General features: G+C 38.7%; 2 protein-coding genes across 8 annotated transcripts in view; one reads left to right on the forward strand and one right to left on the reverse strand.

Moving 5' to 3' along the window:
• The window catches only part of LOC111864562 (extracellular signal-regulated kinase 2), a 45574-nt gene extending 42135 nt beyond the window's left edge, over nt 1-3439 (reverse strand). For 3 of the 7 annotated variants that reach the window (XR_002842819.2, XM_033751486.1, XM_023851911.2), the window contains exons 1-2: nt 1672-2555; nt 1188-1407 (exon numbers count right to left, since the gene is read on the reverse strand). Coding sequence is in view for 6 of the 7 variants with exons in the window: in XM_033751486.1 (XP_033607377.1) it covers nt 1188-1407; nt 1672-1740 (289 nt within the window). In the remaining variant the exon portion in view is untranslated. Of the gene's footprint in view, nt 1-1187; nt 1408-1671; nt 2557-3375 lie in introns of those variants that run through there. The other 4 variants (XM_023851908.2, XM_023851910.2, XM_023851912.2 and 1 more) reach the window with 3 other exon arrangements.
• Nucleotides 3440-3588: 149 nt separating this feature from the next.
• Nucleotides 3589-20869, forward strand: part of LOC111864561 (DNA polymerase theta) — an 82623-nt gene continuing 65342 nt past the window's right edge. Inside the window, exons 1-7 of the mRNA XM_023851906.2 lie at nt 3589-3865; nt 5443-5554; nt 8081-8196; nt 9613-9737; nt 13773-13901; nt 15977-16178; nt 18181-18313. Coding sequence (XP_023707674.2) covers nt 3752-3865; nt 5443-5554; nt 8081-8196; nt 9613-9737; nt 13773-13901; nt 15977-16178; nt 18181-18313 — 931 coding nt within the window. The 5' untranslated portion in view covers nt 3589-3751. The remainder of the gene's footprint in view (nt 3866-5442; nt 5555-8080; nt 8197-9612; nt 9738-13772; nt 13902-15976; nt 16179-18180; nt 18314-20869) is intronic.

Raw genomic sequence — 20869 nt, forward strand, 5'->3', positions numbered from 1 at the left:
CACCCTTCTTGTGAACTGGTACAATAATAGACTCCTTCCACCGATCAGGCAATTTTTCCTTATGCCCAATAGAAGTAATTAGCTTATGGATCTTAGAACGTAATATTTCGTCTCCTGCTTGAATAAGTTCTGCCAGAATTTGATCATTACCTGGCGATTTATACCTTTTCAATTTTGCAATAGCAATTTCAACCTCAGAAGTGCTAGGATCAGGTACTAACAGCTCAGCTGTGTGCATTTCTACCTGCCTAACATCACTGACCCTATGTACATTCAGTAAATGAGAGAAGTAGTTCTTCCACCCATTCAAAATGTTGTCGGAATCTGCAAGCAGATCACCATTCTCATCCTTCACTAAGTTACTTCTAGGTTGGTAACCCCTCTTTAAGACATTTATTCTTCTATATAGGTCTCTAATGTTCTTGTTCTTACTGTTCATTGTAAGCTAATCAATTTTGTCTTTCAGATATTCCCTCTTTTTATTCCTGAAATGCCTGCTGGTTTCACGTCTTATATGGTTCAGATTATCCTTGTTTATTTTGCTTGGATCCTGTAACCATTGCAATTTGGCTTGTTTTCTTTGGTCTAATAATTCTGAGCATCCTTCATCGAACCATGGCATATGCTTCTTCAGTTCATAATAACCTAGACTCTCCTTGGTAGAAATTTTGATATTCTCTCTTAATAGTTTCCCAAGCTTTATTAACATCCACCTCCGTGGCCACATTTTTCAAAGCTGTGAACCTATTTGAGATTTTAACATGATACTGCTCTTTACCCTCTACCTCATTTAATTTCTTGAGATTGAACCTCTCCATATGAACACTGTGCGTTGTTTGTTTGCTCAGTGCCAGTCTTTCCCTAACCTTTGCCACCACCAGGTAGTGGTCAGTATCACAATCTGTTGCCCTGAATGATCAGACATCAAGTATACTTGAGTGCCATCTCCTATCTATCAAAATATGGTCTATTTGATTGTGTATCTTCCCATCAGGACATGTCCAAGTAAATTTATGGATGTTATGATGTGGGAACATTATATATACACATATACATAAACAATTCAAGGCTACAATTTCAAAATATGATTCATGCTTTATTTTATAACTGAACTGCACTACTGTATCATGCAATAATGCAAGATCTGTATACTATCATTCACAATAATACAGTTTGTAGAAACATACCCATGTATTCAAAAACTAGGTAGATATCATTATTGTTTACAGCTCGGTGTATACTGTGAAGCTTGATAATATTGGGGTGACTTCCAAATTCCTGAAGGAGCATGATTTCTCTGAATGTCCGCTGAGCTTCTGTTCGACTTTTGAATGCATCACATATTTTCTTCACTGCAACAACTTCCTTGTTTCTTTTATCAATTGCTTTCCATACTATTCCATATGCCTGCAGATTGTATAAAGTTCAGGATATATTAAAATTAATAAGGATAAGAAGAAACACATGTTACAAAAATTATACCCATACCCTGTTACAAAACCAAGACCTTACATGGAAAGGTCACCAGAAATAATCTATCGTTTTCTTATTAAATAATTCATTTTACTGCAACATTGGGACTGAAACATAAAATCGAATAAATAAAAACTCAATAAAAAGGTTAATTTATGTCCTCTTTGCACACAAGATGGGTATGGTCGTAAAACTTACGCCTTCGCCTAACCTCCTCTTAATGTCATATCTCCTCGTGATGTGTTCATCTATTTTTGCTGCTGTCATATTGCTTATTACAGCATTTTCGGATTTTTAATGAGTGTCTCATTACATGGCAATTCCTAAAACGTTACAATATTCCGAGCCAGACTCCAAATATTAAAAATACTACTCCACCTAACCAACGGAGAATATTTATCACTTGGCCTTCGTATTAGCGCAACATTTCGCGTGTACACAAAGAATTCTGACTTTTATATCTGTACAACACATTCACTGCCTTCACTGCCACTTCACTGCTATGAAAGTAGCACTGTTATTTCGTTGTCATGGTTACAAGTGAGGTAGGTCCTTGAACCCAATGTCCACAAATGTCCCTGAAAGCGAGGTGTCTTTCTCACTTCGTACCCTTCATACTATACGCAGCATGATCCGATTTCACACATTCATTCCGTCTCTCTCGGTCTCGGTGTCAATTCGGTTCATAATGTCCACTATTATTTCTTCAAACAATTATAGCGAGTCATGATTGAGAAATTACTAATTGGTGAACAAAATGCACTACATATGAACACACTGTTGTCATCAGAATTCTTTGCTGTACTCAAGTTTCATCGCGTTAGATTTCCGCAGTTTGGAAATCGGCGTCCTGAGCATCGTTGTGCACGGCTTATGACATGAAACACAAGCGTTTTCTGCCGTGAGGAAATGCTTCGATTTGAAACTATTTTGACAGAAACCATGCTCAGTAAGTCCTGTAATTACATGCTGCAATTCAGATTCTTCTCAGTAGATACAGCAAGAGCCTACAAATTGGAAGACCGACAAGTTGGGGTTCGATTTCCGGTAGAGGCAAGAGATTTGTTCCTTCACCATAATGTCCAGCCCGAATCTGGGTTCCACTCAGCGCACTCAGCCTCCCATACATTGGACGCCGGTGGCTGTATCCTCGGGGCAAAGAGGCAGGAATGTGAGGCTAGCAACTCACTTTTGCCTCTCCGTTGGATGCTAGTACCGATATCACTTTTTCTAGCTTGTATCTTTTGCTGCTTCTTTATTTCTTGATTCATTTTATTCAGATTGAATATTTTCTCAGTAATGTAGCCGGTATAGCGAATAGCTGCGGGCCGGTCGACAGAGGGGTCGGAGTTCGAGTCCCGGTAGGGTCAAGAATTTTTCCACGTCGTCCATACCGTCTCTGGGGTTCACTCGATCTCCTATCCAATGGGTACTGGGGGTTCTTTCTCCAGGGGGAAAGTGACCGGGGAGTGAAGCTAACCACTCACCTCCAGCTAGTGCTGACGTCAAGAAAATGTGGATCTATACTTCCACTCCCCCATACGCCTTCATGGCATTAGTGCTTAATTAATTAAGCACAGGGACAACTTTAGCTTTTTACCTTTGCTGCATTGATTTACACACTGTTACGAAAAGTGCACACGGTAGCGTTGTTGATTGAGGTACTGTGCTACAAGCCAGAAGGTCGCGGGATCGATTCTTGATGAGGTCATTGGATTTTTCAATTTACCTAATCCTTCCAGCCGCATTAGGGCCCTGGGGTCGACTCAGCCACTAACGGAAATGCGTAGGAGGAATCTTCTTGGGGTAAAGAGCAGCTTTACTTTTTTCTCGTACTCTGGGCTTAATACCGAAGCGCTTATCTCATTATGCATCAGGGGTGAATAAATAAAATCCACTTACAGGTTGTCATTGTATTGTTGCTGTTATCACTCACTCCATGTTTCAAAATTTCACAGATATGCAGGAAGTAGCAGAAGAGATGTGTGTGTGTGTTTGTGTGATAGGATATATCCATTATTCCGTGGATCAGCTACTATAATCCGTGCTCTGACATAATTCGTGGTAAGTACAAATACGTTATGAAGCGTTGTGAAGCTTGTGAAGGTTGTGAAGTATGAAATCGCGCTTAAAAAGGTTTAAACTCGTCCGTGCTACGAATGAATCGACGTCTTGAAAGCAAAGCCCAATGATGACTTGAAACTTAATACTACAGAGCATAATATGAGTTTTTTCAATATAATACTTTGATTTTTCCTAAAGTGCAGAGCATAAAACGATGGATGAAGAACGTGGAATGAAGCCATATGACAATATGCAGGATATTTCAGTTCTTAGCACCCAGCTAAAACGGAATCTTGCATCTTGGGGCCTTCCAGATACAATATTAAAAGTATGTATATACATGTGCATATTGTTGGTTATGTGTCGAACTGATTGATCAAATAATGCTGGTTCAGTTACGAAAATTTTTACAATGAACGTGATGGAACCGAACTCTGAAGTCGGCTTCCCAAGCTACTGCTTGTCTATGCTGTATCGTGCTGTATTACACGTTACACGTCATAGCTTAGGCGGTTAATTTCCGGCTACTTGCCTCGGTGGCCTGTGTTCAATCCCACGTCAGTTGATTGAGAATTTTGGCGGACAAAGTGGCACTAGCCCATCATTTTTAGCAAGGGGGTTGGGGACCATTAAAATAGTTTTATAGACAGCTTACACATAGGTTTTTTTTTTTTCCCCTTGGCACTACAGCCCCAGTGGGCCTAGGCCTACCTCCATGAACTTATCTGTTCACTTCGGTCTTTCTAGATCTTAGACATACGGTAGGACTCTTTGAGCGGGTGATCAGCTCGTCGCAAGGCCTCTACCTGTACACAAACAGAAAAACGCACACAAACATCCATGCCCTGAGTGGGATTCGAACCTACGATCCCGGCTTCCGAGCGAGTGAAGACAGTGCATGACTTAGACTGCTCGGCTATCTTGACATAGGTTTGTGCCGATAAAAAAATTACCGTTCACCACAGGCTATGCAGGATAGAATATTTTAATATTTATTATTAATATTTGGTAAAATCTCTCCATTTCTTTGCCTATTTTCCCCCAAATCCAGGGTAAGGCAGACACTTGGTGCCCCACCTGCTAGTGCCCGTGTACTGGGGCAGGTTTTCTCTGAATAGTTTGGTTTCTTGTGCTGGTTCTCATTCCACTGAATGTTCCATTTCTTTCATCTATCATCTAGGGCCATTAATGACAATAATACTCAGGGGGTTAGTTTCACTCCATGCCAAGAAGAAAACAGGAATAATGAAATGTCATGATGTTAAGAATTTCCCCCATTTTTTCTGTAAAATAATGAAACAGGCAAAGAGAAGTATTTGTTTTATTTCAAGTATAATCCTGTTAACTTTGTGATTTCAGTATGATGCACACATAAATAAATAAGTAAACATATATACTGTTTTACTTCGAATGTAAGATGCCCTCAAATTCAAGATGTATCCAGTTTTTGAATGTGGGTTTTAGGAGAAAAATTAGTAAGTTGTACATTCTTCAAACTTAAAATGCAACTCAATTTTTCTATGGGAAACAAAATGTGTAAAATATGCATCTTAGAAGTAATATGGTATAGGACTTCAATAAGAATCTTAATGTTTTGCATATTTAAGCATCATAACATTTATGTAGCCACCTATAGTATGTAACATTCCATGGAATATCTATTTTAGAAGTTTCTGAAAGACTAAGCATATATGTTTACAGTACAGGAAATAGTGCTTCTTCATGTATGAAGCTTGAGGTTTTTGCTGTAGTGAAGTTTCATATTGTGCTCCTCTTGCTTATTATTAAGTTATTAAGTTATTAAGTTAAACACCTCACAGAATACATGGTGTCAAAACACAGAAGACCACAATATGAGCACTTCATAATTTTTTTATTTGTCACTGTCTACATTTTGTCCAACAGAATTATGAAATGTCTGGGGTTGTGTCCATGTTTCCATGGCAGGTTGAATGCCTGAGTAATCCTAGAGTCCTTGGAGGAGGAAATTTGATTTATTCAGCACCAACTTCTGCAGGTATGGTGGGATGGTATTAAAAATACTTTTGTTTTTCATAAAGTCATGTATGATTCTTGCAGAAAGTCTCTTCATATTTCAGAATTCAGAAGGCCAGAATTATCAATTAATTAAGGTTCATGAATAATTGCTTTATAGTCTAATATGCTGAATATGGAGTAGATTTATAAATTGTTTCTGAAAGGAAGAGCCTTACAAACTGACATTGACCTCCTGCTTACCACTGCCACAGTTGCAGAGTAATCAAGTGACTATCTTGTACTGAGTTGACTTACATTAGGCATGGCTGGCAGCAAAAGTATTGCTCTGTTGGATACATTCTTGGAGATAATATCCTCTATGTCTGTAATTGCAACAGGATTCATGATATATGTGATATATGAAGAAGAGTACAAAGTTCTGTGAAAATTTTCTATGGATGTGAATTTTACTTCTGTTAATTCATTCATTCATTTATTAGTTCACTATAGATCCGTTAAGAAATTACATTCTGTGGATGTGGTTACCATCATGACAGCTTAAATACATAATGCAGCAATGCACATATGAGTATGAGGGGTGAGCCATAAAACTGGCCCTAGCACTGCGACCTTCAATGGTGTATTGTGCTTCCCTTTTGTATTAACCCGTTATTAATCCTACACTTCGAATGAAATGTAGGACTTTGTTTATGGGGGTTTTATAAGAGTCACTTGGTTCCATGAAGAACTGACCCAGGTGGCGATATCTTAAATAAGCTATAGCCTCACAATCACATAAGATGTTTGTGGCTGATTAATCTTCTTGTAGGCACCTCTCACAAGCTGGGTCCTCTTTCAGTCCCAGTTTGGAAAGGTGCCCTTTTAGGTGGCAATGTCCACTAAGTATTCCTACCACCCATCTGAGCTGATCTCTGTTTAATTTTAACAGGTCCCTCGTTCTTTTGGAGGAGGGTCCTGATATAAATCCTTTTGCCTGTTTGAGTCCAGTTATGGAATCCGTGTTTTTTGTGATTTCTGTTAGTCCAGTCCCTGATCGCTTTCTTGGCAACTCCAATTGAGATGCCGCAAGCGGGTTCAGGTCCTATGAATGGCTGTTCAGATCCTGTTCTTGCCATCTGATCAACAGTGTCCTCATGACCTGGCACCCATATAAGTTGAACTCTGTTATGTTTGGCCACTTGTATGAGGGTTATATTTTCGATAGCTGTTCTTGAATCCCTAACAATTTATGTAGGAAAATTAACCATACTTATTAAGTTATATGTGCTTAAGAATGTATCCAGTTGTTGCCTTCTGTCACAGTTTTCTAAATAGTTTATATTTACATCGCCACATATGATGGGGTACCCAAAAGAAACCGAACTAATTTTTTTGTGGGCAGAGCTTTTGTAGTACCGCGTTTTGCCACTATGAGCGCATAGAGCTAAAGTTCCTGAGTCGATAAGCTGACTACCGTTGCTTCAGAAGGTAAGGACTAGTTTCAGCAGAGTTTATAGTGACAACTGTTTTGTGTGATCGTCGTTTTTGCAATGGCTTATTTTCGTGAACAGCGTGCGGCGGTGAAATTCTGCTTTTTGCTCGGGAAAAGTGGAACAGAAACTCTTGAAATGTTATAAACGGCGTACAAGGACGATGCTAAGGGGAAAACTCAAGTGTTTGAGTGGTTTTCCCATTTCAAAAATGGTGAAATGTCAATTGATGACAAACCTCGTTCTGGTCGTCCTTCCATGGCCCGAACATATGAAAATGTTAAAAAAATTCGTGAAATCATCAAGGAAGATCGACGACGGACCATTGAAGAAATTGTGGAGCTGTCGGGAGTGACTTGGAGCTCAGCGGCCAGATTTGTGGCAGTCGGGTGACTGGTTTTTCCATCATGACAATGCCCCTGCTCACACAGCCCTGTCTGTATGACAGTTCTTGACCAAAAATGGTATGACCCCTGTTCCTCACCCTCCATACTCACCCGACCTTGCCCCGTGCAACTTTTTTTTGTTTCCTCGAATGAAAAGCGACATGAAAGGAAAAAACGACCGAGGCGCTGTCAAGCATCTCAAAAGATGAATTTAGACAATGTTTTGAAAAATGGAATAAAAGACTAGACAAGTGTATTAGTGTAAGTGGAGAGTACTTTGAAAGGGATTGAAGGTTTGTGCTTAAAATTTGAATAAATAAGTTAAAAAAAAATAAGTTCGGTTTCTTTTGGGTACCCCCTCGTATAATAAATTCAACTTTATTATTATGAAGCCTATTCAAGATGTTATTCAATTTTTGCAAGAAATTACTAAAATTTCCTATAGGTGACCTATAGACAGCTAATATAATCATTGTGATGCTGGTTAAAATTAATTTTATTGCACAGGCTTCAGTGTCCTCCACACAATAGTTAGCAACAGATACAGTATTAAACTTAATCGAGCTATGAATATATATTCATACACCCCCCCCCATTTTTATAAATTGATCTACAATATTTGGCCCCTAATACATAGTTGTCTACTAATATATTATTTATTTAACATGGGTACATGTTAAATTTTAACAGGTAAGACACTAGTTGCTGAGATTCTCGCCATCAAGACCATTCTTGAAAAGAAGAAGAAGGTCATCATTATCCTTCCATTTGTATCTGTTGTACGGGAAAAAATGTTCTATTTTCAGGTATGAACATAGCTATTGATGTCTCTTCATAGGATAGACTAAATTCAAAATGTACACACTGACATGCAAGTGTGGTGATTCTTACATGTTGCCATTCATGAAGTACATTAAGCATCAGTAAATTTTTAAATCTCTGAATTTATTGAGCTGATGTGCTTACAACAGTCATACCAATAACAGTAACAGCAACATCAACAAGAACACCATAATTTTTATTAGCCCATATATTTATAGAGAGTATGAAATTGTTACCTTTTCCAACTAATGTACTTAGGAAATGTTGAGCTGTCACTCTGATGCCATCATTTCAAAGAGTTAACCATTTTTCACTATTGTGTAAATGTCTAATCAGCACTGGGGATAATCTTGTAACCTGACACCCTGCCTGGTGTCACTTCATTTGTCACTGAATCATATAGCTCTGACATGAAAAATGTAAATGTACTCTGAATAAAAAATATTAAGAAATGCCCTGTCACAGAAGTGTAATGTTTGCATGACCTTCCCCTATCTATTCTTGCTCAAGTGGTGAGAATTCTGTTCAGAGTTTGGTATCTCCAACAGCTAATAGTACTTGGATCTACTAGTGTTACTCTCCTCTGCTCTCAGTTTCTTCCATGTTGTATCTATGGAACTGTTCACTATCCTTCTGACATGTAAAACTTCAAAATTTGGAAGGAAATGGTCATGGCTCAATTGACATAGTATCCAGGTATTTTCCTGGAGGGACTGAGGGAAACCATGAACAACATTCGTCAGGATAGTCAGTATCCTGGCCAAGATTTGGATTTAGCATCTCCAGAATACTAGTCTAGAGCATTACTATTGCACCATCCTCAGTAAATGATGGAAAAAAAATGCTGTTATGCATTTCTACACACACAAGGGAAACATGACCCCATTCTTTATTTAAGCAAGGTTCATGTGTACTGTTACATACAAAAATTCTGTTTATTTTAAGACAGAGTTAAGCCCCAGATTTTGATCAAAATGTTTAAAACAGTACAACACACAAAAATAACTTTTGAGTTAAAATTACACAAATCAGATAGATGAAGTAGTACTTAAAAGGTTGGGGTCTCTGGAATCAAATTTGCATAAAGGTCACTTGAAGCAAATATATATATATTTATTCTTTCTTTTCCTTGTAATATTAATACCATGTAAATACATGGTGCAATTATAAAGAGCAGATACTTATTTTAGAACTTCAGTGTTCAATATCTGTTTGTTGTGTACAATAGCATTTTTGTATTAGCCTTCAAAGGATTCAATGATATTAGGGGTTACAAAATAATTTACACAAAAGAACAAAGCCGATGTTCACTTTATAAAAGCGCTTTTAACATAATGGTTACATATCTTGTTCAGTGGCTGTCTATAGCAGGAAGTTTACTGATAGAAGTTTTTACATAGGACTTGCTCTCGAGTAGTGGTGTGCGAGTGGAAGGATTGATGGGAAGTCATAGTCTCCCTGGTGGCTTCAAGAGTGTTGACATTGCCATTTGTACCATTGAGAAGGCCAATAGTCTCATAAACAGGTAAATACATTTCATGTACTTTCAGAAGATTAACTGTGAAGATGACGACTACCATTCTGATTTTTTATATTTTTTAGTCTCAGGCCATCATGATGTTGGTTATTCTGTGTCACTGTGCATTATGTTGAGACATTTTACAACCGTGAATTTTCTCAGCTTATGATGAGTGTTTTGTTTTAACAGACATTGGCAAATTCTGTGGATCTAACAAGCCAAAACAGACACCCTCCTTTGAAGCTTGTATTCAGCTAGCAGCCAAATGGCAGTGGCATGAAAGCAAATCAAGCATAAGAGGGGAGACACCAGTGACTACCATGGGGGGGGTAAAGGGTCTGCGGTAGATATGAACAATGATCATGGTAGTTAGTAAAATATCATCACATATATTAGTGACTATAGATGGGATTTGTATTGGTGAATAGATTTACTGACCATTTACAGGTTGTAACTACAAATAACTATAACACTATTGATGATTTCCACACTAAGTCTTCTCAGTCTGCTTTCCCTAGTCTTTACTTGGTAATAGCTCTCCACAATGGCTATTCATCTGCAATGTCTTCAATAGACATTTCCTGGTAATGAATCTTAGCAATGGAGATTCTTCAGCTTCCATTGCCTGCTGGTTAACACTTCACAACTGCACTGCGCTCACTCTCTGAACTGAACTTGATCGATCCAGTCACACAGAGGATGCTGTCCACGACACCCCCTCCATGATGTCATCATGCGTATGCTTACCAAATTGCTCCATAGCAATGGCTGTACACATCACACATCATGACACCTCCTCTATTGTTGCATGCAGGCATTACCTAGCAATGGCTGATCCTCTGCCTCCAAAGTTCTTGCTTTTATCAAATACACAACAATATTTTGCACAGACGCCAATGTTCTTCATAGCAATTAAAATGTTACTTCATGTTGCTGGTAGAATTGATTTTAACACTTTAAATTTGCATGTTATACTACGCATTACATGTAATTTATTCCAGATCTGCTTGAAACAGTATAATATGCATTAGTTCAGGGGCAGTTCAGGTAAATTAAGTTTAATTAATCAGCCTTGGAACTATAATACAGGGTGTTTCAAAAAGAGCTTTACAACTTTGAATGCTTATATAAATTTATACAGAGGACATAAATAATGTTTTGAACTGTCATAATGTAGCAAAACACACAGAGTTTTACCTCGGATAGTTATAGTTCAATGTGACTTCCATTGGTAATGCGGCAGACGTCCCACCTGTAGTCAGTCTCTTGCCACACGCTACGTAGCATCTCTGGTGTCACTTCTGCAACTGAGGCAGTAATTCGAGTTTGGAGCTCAACGACATTTGCAGGCAAAGGTGGTACGAACACTCAATCTTTAATGAATCCCCATAAGATAAAATCCAGGGAACAAGGTGACCATGCTGTCGGCGCCTCTCTACCAATGCACTGACCTGGGAAATGGGTTTTGAGGTACTCACACACTTCTCCAAGGTAATGAGGGGGTGCACCATCTTGCTGGAAGTGAATGCATCCTTCTTGGTCAACTTCGTCTAACTGTGGAATGAGGAACTCTTGGAGCATGTCCAGATATACGATACTGGTAATGGTCATCTCCATGAGGAAAAAGGGGCCGTACACTCTTTCTTTGCTGAGGCCGCAAAACACGTTCACCTTTGGGCTATCATGAACATGTTCCAGGGAGACACGTGGATTTTCGCTGCCCCAGATCCTGCAGTTGTGGGTATTGACCTTACCACTGACATGAAACGTGCTCTCATCACTGAAAATTACGGAGTCCAGAAACTTCTCATCGTCTTGTATCTGATGAAACATTTGCATACAGAATTCCTTATGAACCACCTTATTTGCATCCGTAAGGTGTTGAACGATGAATAGGTTGAACGCTTTTAATTGTAAACGTTTTCGTAACACTCATCACACAGTAACATTTGGAATACCAGTTTCCCGAGACGTATGTCACATTGACTTTCGTGGACTTTGAATGAAGCTCTCCCTAATCTGTTCCACTGTAGTGTCAGAAACACATGGCCAACCGGGTGACTTGGCATGGCGCACAGAACATCCGGTCTGAACAAAATTTTTGTGCCAGGAGTAAATTGTAGGCCTACTGGGAGGTTCCTTGTGATACTGAGTGCGAAATTTCCTTTGAACTTATGTAGCAGATTTCGTTTTTTCGAACCAAAACACAACGAGCACGCTCTGCACCTGTGAAAGTAGCCATCTTGATTTCAATTGCGCGAGCGCTCGTGGTGGCGGGATTGGGTACTACAGTACCACGTGCATGAAACTCGGTGTGTTTTGCTACATTATGACAGTTCAAAACGTTGTGTATGTCCTCTGTATAAATTTATATAAGCTTTCAAAGTTGTAAAGCTCGTTTTGAAACACTCTGTATAAGGACTGTGTGATCCGAGGATTATTTGATTTTTATTTACTTGTTTTCTAGAAGGATCTCAGTGAAGTAGTTACCATCTTTTTAATCAAGATATATGTTATTTTAAGTACTACAAAGCAAATGGAATCTGAGGATTTTGTTAAACAGAGAGAGACTGCATAAAATTTAGTAAGCATATATTTTACACAGAAACTCTGGCTTTCTGCAAGGACATTAAAGGTATACGAAGGGGGGCCCAAAAATAACCGGAACCGACCTGTTGCGCGCGCATGCTTTGTAGTTACGAGTTGTGCTGCTAGGTGGTGTTAGCTGGGGGTCTCCCGCGACTGTTAGTGAGCTGGCGTCAGTCTGAGTTAAGTGGTTTGTCTGTGGTGCTCTGTTGTGTGCGTTCCTGTTTCAACCCTTTGGCGATTAGTGAGATGGCCGACCAGAAGGAACAAAGAGTGTGCGTGAAATTTTGCTTTCTGTTAGGGAAAACTGCAGCCGAGACTGTTGGGATGCTTCGGCAAGCCTTTAATGATGATGCTTTGGGGAAATCACAGGTCTACGAGTGGTTTTCCCGTTTCAAATCTGGCAACATGTCAACAGAAGACATGCCACGCCCCGGGCGTCCTTCGACAGGAAGAAATGACGAAAACATTGCCAAAATCAAACGTGCAATTGATGAAGATCGTCGAAAGACCATTGACCAACTTTCTGAGGAAACGAACATCTCATGGAGCACGGTCCAGCGAATTTTAACCGAAGGTTTGCACATGAGACGGGTGTCTGCAAAATTTGTTCCTCGCTTGCTCGGAGATGACCAAAGAGAAAACCGCGTGAATGTTTGCCGCGACTTGAAGAGTGAAGTGCAGTTTTCCCTAACAGAAAGCAAAATTTCACGCACACTCTTTGTTCCTTCTGGTCGGCCATCTCACTAATCGCCAAAGGGTTGAAACAGGAACGCACACAACAGAGCACCACAGACAAACCACTTAACTCAGACTGACGCCAGCTCACTAACAGTCGCGGGAGACCCCCAGCTAACACCACCTAGCAGCACAACTCGTAACTACAAAGCATGCGCGCGCAACAGGTCGGTTCCGGTTATTTTTGGGTCCCCCCTCGTATTCTCGATCAGAATTCATAAGTGAATTTTTTTCTTATTGCTTGTTTTGTTAATGTCTCACTGGAGGTTACTTTCTAAATAGCCTTCATACATGTTATTTTTGTTTGTATCTCCCCTTTAGTTCACTTTTTTATGGTAATAATTGAAGTATCCTATACATATTTTATTGATGAACAGGTTGCTTCTGAGATAGCTCCAAGAAACACTGTATGGAACAAAATTATATGACTAGAAAGCAACAAATACTGTTCATAAAACACTTTACATTTCTTGATGGTCATTTCACATTAGTTTTCACTCTGTATTTTCAGAACCAGGGACACATATCATTTTCAGTTTAGCTTTACTCTAGGTTTCATTTTATAAAATTTTTTCTGTTGTACACTTTATGGGTATTTGGTGTTGGACAGAAGGGTATGTACCAGTAAGTTATAATTCAAACAATGCATAAAAACTACAATTACACAGTGAATGAAATGTCATAAAAATTGCATTATAATGATTGATTGGTATGTAGGTTACTGGAAGAAGGGTATCTTCACAAGGTTGGTGCTGTGGTTGTTGATGAACTGCATCTCTTAGGTGATCCTTTTCGAGGTTATTTGCTAGAACTGCTCCTCACCAAGATACTCTACATGTGTACTGTGTAAGTCTCTTCACATCTGTTTTCTGTTTTCTATACAGGAGCTGTTTAATCTGTGTGTGATATATGAAAAGGAGTGACAGTAGAATCTCCTTTTCAAGATACTGTATATTATATTTATTTATTTATGTATGATTTGTTCTGTAACTCACATTATATAGCACTGAATATTAGAACAATTAATGAATAATGAATTTGAGAGGATGTGGAAGAAGGTCTGATTACACATCATTACAAACTTAAAATATATGTAAGAACAAATACTGTTTACAAGCATTATTGTAACTGATTAGATAGCCCAAGATGATATTTGGCATTTATGTTTGATGTGTGGGAAACTTTGTTTCCAATGTCATTTAAAGGCTAATATAGGAAACAATGTGACTTCAGTGTTATAAGGTCAGAATCAATTTTTAGTTTTAAGTTAAACTGTCAAACAAACTTACATTAAAAAACCTTGTTTTTATTTTGTATTATCCACTAAATATTTCAACTTTAAATGGTCATTGTTGAGTGATGTACACAAATCAGTCAAATACAGTAGACCACCAATTAACTGGAAGTGGATTATCCAGGTTGGGGATTATCTGGAGGTTCTATTTAGAGAAGTGATTGATGTGGCCAATGTCTAAAGATAATCTTCATCTGAAATTACTTATTAAAAATGAACAAGTTCAATATGAAAGGAGTTTTATTTCATGCCTCAACATGTACTTGGAAACTTGAGAAGGCTTTCTTTGGTTGTTTGTTTTGACATGTACAGGTTGGAGCAAAGGAAATGCATGTTTTCACATAAGAATAACTTTGTCGTTTTAAAAGAAAACTTTTTAATTACGCAAAATAGAAGGCATTTTAATGCATTTTTAACTTACTTATGGAAAATAATGTCAGTCAGATGACATCCTTGCTGGACACACATTTGGAGCCTCTCCTCAAAATTTGCATCACATTCTCCAACATGTCTTCTGGCACAGCTGCGATTTCTTGATGAATGGGAAGTTTCAGCTCTAGGATCGTTCATGGTCTGTTCGTGTACACTCTTGCCTTGAGGTATCCCCACAGAAAAAATGTTACAAACTAATAGATCAGGGGAGAATGGGGGCCAAGAAACATCATCGAAATGGGAGATCACATGGTGGGGGATCATGCTTCCAACAACTTCCATTGATGCCCTAATCGTGTGAGCTGTGGCACCATCCTGTTGGAACCACATTTGTCTCATGTTTACCCAACGCCTTAGGAGTTCTGGATGCAGGAAGTTGACATGTCGACGTAGCGCATCAAAGTCACTGTAACTGCAGTGCATTAACTGCCCCCACGCTCCCATGATCTATCGGTTTATGGGTATACCTCAAGGCAAGAGTGTATACAAACAGACCACGAACGATCCTAGAGCGGACACTTTCCATTCATCAAGAAATCGCAGCTGTGCCGGAAGACATGTTGGAAAATGTGATGCAAATTTTGAGGAGAGGCTCCAAATGTGTGTCCAGTAAGGATGTCATCTGACTGACATTATTTTCTGTACGTAATGTAAGTTAAATTGCATTAAAATACCTTATCTGTTGTGCAATTTAGTTTTTTTTTTAAAAACAACAAGGTTATTCTTATGTGAAAAACATGCATTTCCTCTGCTCCACCCTGTATAAGTGACACAGGAGGCTTTCAGAAACCACACTCATGTTTCTGCCAATTGTTTTCAAAATGTGCAAATAAAATACACTATAAATGCATGTGTCATTTTCTCAGTCCCAACTCACAAGTTAGCTACATATTCCTTTCAATGACATTTTCCATCCATCCCAGATAATCGGGAGTCTTACTGTATATACAGACTTTAAGTACAGATTTGTTAAAATGTAGAGATATATAAAAATATAGATAAAATAATAATGCATTAGGTCAGACCTGACTTCATGTTTTTTAAAGTAAGTTTGTATAATGGTTTATCTTATGAATTAAAAGTAAACAAAAACTGGGTGAAAACATAACATTTTGAGAATGAATATTTTAACAACTACTTTGGGCTATTCCAAGTCAATTAGAGGATAGAAATAATTGTGTATTTACTGTAAAAGGGAGGACAGTGTGAAGATACAGGTGGTGGGTATGTCAGCTACCATCCCCAACTTGGCTCTCTTAGCTACGTGGCTTGGTGCCGATCTCTATCAAACAGACTTCCGACCAGTTCCCCTGAAGGAGTTCTTGAAAATTGGTCCTTCTGTATATGACAGTCAAATGAATAAGCTGTATGATATGCAAGCTTCCAAATACATTCAGGTGAGATCACAGTCAGCAGTTTTATTATTTTCTTGTGCTAAAATATGGTTCTTTTTCAGAATATGTTGAGATATGAAGTATCTGGTATTTTCACTCTTTGCTGAATTTGACTTGGTAATGGTGTAGCTAGTAGTGTTAAATAAAGAAGAAATTCAAATCACGTTAGAAATTCCAGTTTTACATTTTTTCTTGAGCATAGAACATTAATGACAAATACAACCTGCGAGTCCAATAAGGAATATAGAGCCCAAAATGGGGGAGGGGGAAGTGAGGAAAGGATCCAAAAAAGAATTGCTACATTCTTTGTCTTATGCAGTAGTAATCTTTACTACCATTCCTGGGAGTTAAGTTGCTGGAGAGTGGTCTGTCTGATGTGTTTGCCAGCCATCGAATGGATTAAGATGGTGCTGATATTTCAGAAAGGGTTTAGTATAAATTAAATTTTTCTTCAGAAAGAACAGTCATGCTTGTTGCATTATATTAAGATTCATATCACATGCCCTGCTGGAACAGACTTCCTATTTTCCTGCCCAAATATATGTGGTGCAATCCAAAAGTTCCAGAAATTTGAATTTTGCGCGTGGATGGTTATGAGTGCATCGAAATACTGCTAGGTGTCTCCCCACACACCCTTCTTCAACCAGTGTGGCAAGCGGCGTCAAGTTGAATGGTTGGGTTTATTGTTGGTGAACGTATTTCCATTGTGTTTCTGTGAGTTTGCGGTTTTGTGATGGCTGACCTGAGAGAGCAGCATGTCTGTTTTAACTTGTTTTAAACTTGGGAAAACCACTGCAGAAACGCACCAAAGGTTGAAGCAAGCTATTGGTGACAACAGTTTAAGCCAGACACAAAATTACGACTGGTATAAGGGTTTCAAAAATGGCTGACATTGACTGATGATGACGATTGTTCGGGACGGCCGTCAACTGGCACCACACCAGAAAATGTCACGAAAGTTAGGGATCTGATTCTGCAAGATTGTAGACTTACCATCCAAGACCTCTGTGACACCTTGGGACTAAGTTATGGTACATGTCAATGAATTTTGTCAGAGGAACTGAACATGAGGAGGATTGCATCAAAGTTTGTGAAACGACTGCTGAAAAATGAACAGAAGCAGCATCGCCTGGGAGTCTGCAGGGAACTTCAACAACAGCTTCAAGAGGATCCAAACTTTCTTTCAAAGATTGTCACTGGTGACAAAAGTTGGGTTTATGGCTACGACCCTGAAAATAAGCAGCAATTGTTGCGATGGAAGAGCCCTTCTTCACCTCGGCCAAAAGAAGCTCGACAAGTCAAGAGCAACATTAGGTCCATGTTCTGTTTTTTTTTATATCGAAGGAATTGTTCATAAGGAGTTCGTCCCTCCTGGTCAGACAGTCAGTAAAGAGGTCTATCGCGATGTTCTAAGGCGTTTGAGGGAGGACATGAGGAGAAAACGTCCAGAGAAGTGGCGCACAAACGACTGGGTACTCCACCATGACAATGCACTACCATACATGGCTTACATTTTGCAGGAAGTTTTGGCTAAAAACAAGATGGCAGTTGTTCCCCACCCACTGTACTCGCCAGACTTGGCTCCATGCGACATCTTTCTCTTCCCCAAGATGAAAATCAAGTTGAAAGGGTGAAGATTTGATACAGTTGAGGAAATGCAAGCAGAAACGCAGACGGTACTAAACACCCTAACAAAGAAAGACTTCCAGGATGCATTTGAAAAGTGGCAGAAACGCTGGGATCGGTGTATGCGCTCCCAAGGGGACTACTTTAAAGGTGATGGTGCAGAATAAGATCCAAGCAAGACGTAATAGTTTTTATTAATATATTTCGGAAACTTTTGGATTGCACCTCTTATATAACACACAGAGGGTTAAGGTGGCTGTAAAAGGATTTATCACAAGTTCCAAATATTTAGGTCTCTGAATTTTGGATGATAGAGAACGCCTGATTTTGTTCAGTGTTGTTATCTTCTTGTGGATAACTGAACTTGTTTGGTGCATAGGATGACCCAGACCATATAGTGCAGTTATGTCTGGAGACTTTGACGAATGGCTACTCAGTGCTGGCATTCTGTGCCACTAAAAACTGGTGCGAGAAACTTGCACAGCATATTGCTAAAATGTTCAGGACCATTGGTAAGTCTTTTCAAAATCTTATTAATTATTTCACTGCTATTGTCAAATCCCATGACTGAACATTATCTTTAGCCACTTCACATTCCCCAAACTATTTTCCTAACATTCAATTTAATATTTTTCTGTTTCATTCTAAGTGTTCTGAGTGACTGCTTTCTAAGAAGTTTCCTCAACAAGATTTTGTGTGCCTCTCTTACTCCTCTCATCTGAGCTGCAAGTCCAGTCCCTTGTAATCTCATTAACAATACCAATCAGAATCTAAGTCAAGAGATTCCTTATTCAGTAGAGCTTCCATTTCCCACTTTATATTTCTTAAGTACAAATATTTTTCTAAGTGCTTGGGTTTATGGACTCTTCGAATTATGTTCTCCCCTCAGAGGACAGATTATATTTCACACTCATATAAAACAAACGCTGAAGCAAGTATTTTAACTTTTATCATGTGAGCACAAATAATTTTAAGTCACCCAGTACTACAGGGCTACCAGACATTATTGGATTTATAAAGGTGAAAAGGCTTGAATGGGCTGGACACATAATACGTTCCAGCGAGAATAGAACCATCAAGAACATGCTTAATATTAAACCAGAAGGAAATAGGAGAGTGGGAAGACCAAGGTTAAGATGGGAAGAATGTGTGTGTGTGTGTGGCAGGACATTAGAATTTTGGGTGTAAAGAACTGGAGGAATGTAGCATCGAATAGAGAAGAGTGGTGAGCAATCCTGAGGAAGGCCAGGGCTCACAAAGGGCTGTCGTGCCAGTGATGATGATTATGAGTACTACAGGGCTAGTGGCTGGGTTTTGACTGAACATGACAGCAGTAGTATTTAAGAAAATGAAATGTTTGATCAACTGAATTATGTGCATGCACTTGTGGAGCTACCCTGAGTATGCAGAAGATGTTTAACACTGGTACATTACTTCTACTCCTTCCACAAGCATCAGCTTGAGGTCAACAAGATGACATGCAGATTTCAAGATCTTTCTGAGCAACAACTGTGGAACATAAATGCAGTATTTATCTGAATTAAAGATGACACCCATCTAAGAAAAGTGTCTGCACATGATTTTATATACTAACTTCATGCACTTATCATAAGCAAACACGTGAAAGATGGCTAAATATTTGAAAATATGTTATACAGTCAACTCTCGATTATCCGGGGGCGGATTAACCGGTTTNCCGTTCTCAGCTTCATGACCTTTGCTGTAATTGTGGGGAATTACAGCTTCAGATTCATAGCTTCAATGTTTCTTTGTGCAAACTTGTAGCTGGTGGTTCCTGACCTAGAAACATTTCTCTGTCTCACTTTCTCCCTCACTTGCTCTGCTGACAGCACAATGTGGTGTGAATGATAGCATTTACTGCATCTTAGAAAGATCAACCTGCTGAAAGCTGAAGGTGTTTAAAACACTCAATATATTTTTTGTATCCAAATTGATGATAACTCTTTTTATTATTGTGACATGAGACCTGAAAGTCAGAATAGTCCATTGCTAGACAATAGCTCGCTAGGTACGTTCTCCATGTCAACAGAATCAACAAAGGTTTCCATTGATATGAACAAGCAGTCAACAGTTTCCATGGAGAACGAAGGCATTGTTAAGACAGTCATATTTCAAGGCAGTTGCAGTAGAAGAAGTGACTGATTTGTAAATCAGAACCAAGTTAATCACTGTAGAAGAGAAGACACTTGTAGTCCAGTAAGGAAAGTTTGAAAAGTAATGGTGATAAACCATCTTGTTTCAGACCATTTTAAATAGGAAATGTATCAGAAAAATACGTATATACCTATGTTGCCTTTACTGTAGGTTTCTTTTAAACACATTTTAATTAGCCTAACTAGTGGTTACCCCAAACTCAATGAGAATATTGTACTATACTTCCCTTCTAACTGAATCGTAAGCTTCCTTGAAGTCTACAAATAACTGATATACTGTTTGATTGTATTCCTATTGCTTCTATAGTATCTAAGGAATGCAAAAAGTCTGATCCACAGTTGATCTGTTATGTCAAAACCCACACTGATGTTCACAGTAATTTCATCCACATGTGGGCTTCAGCATGAGAGGGATATCGGATACAATTTTTTTTTAAATTAATAATGATATGCCTCGATAATTACAACAGTCAGTTTTATTGCCTTTCTGAATAGACTCAGGCAGTTCTAAATAGAATGGAGTGGTTTGTGTTTACAATATTTCTCCTGTTGCTTGAATCAGTTCTGCTGGAATTTTATCAATATATAATGATTTATACTTTTTCAACTTTGAAATCAGAATTTCGCCCTCAAAGGAACTAGGCTGAGGTACTAATGAATCAGCTGTATGTATATCTATCTGCCTAACATCACTGACCCTATGCACATTCAGTAACTGAGGGAAGTAGTACTTCCAGCTATTGAAAATGTGGGAATCTCTAAGCTGATCACCATTCTCAACCTTTACTAAGTTACTAGGTTGGTAACACCTCTTAAATTCATTTATTCCTCTATACAGATCTCTAATATTCTTGTTCTTGCTGTTTGTTGCAAGCTAATCAATTTTGTCTTTCA

The sequence above is a fragment of the Cryptotermes secundus genome, unplaced genomic scaffold (genome assembly GCF_002891405.2).
Source record: "Cryptotermes secundus unplaced genomic scaffold, Csec_1.0 scaffold2457, whole genome shotgun sequence".
Classification (NCBI taxonomy): domain Eukaryota; kingdom Metazoa; phylum Arthropoda; class Insecta; order Blattodea; family Kalotermitidae; genus Cryptotermes; species Cryptotermes secundus.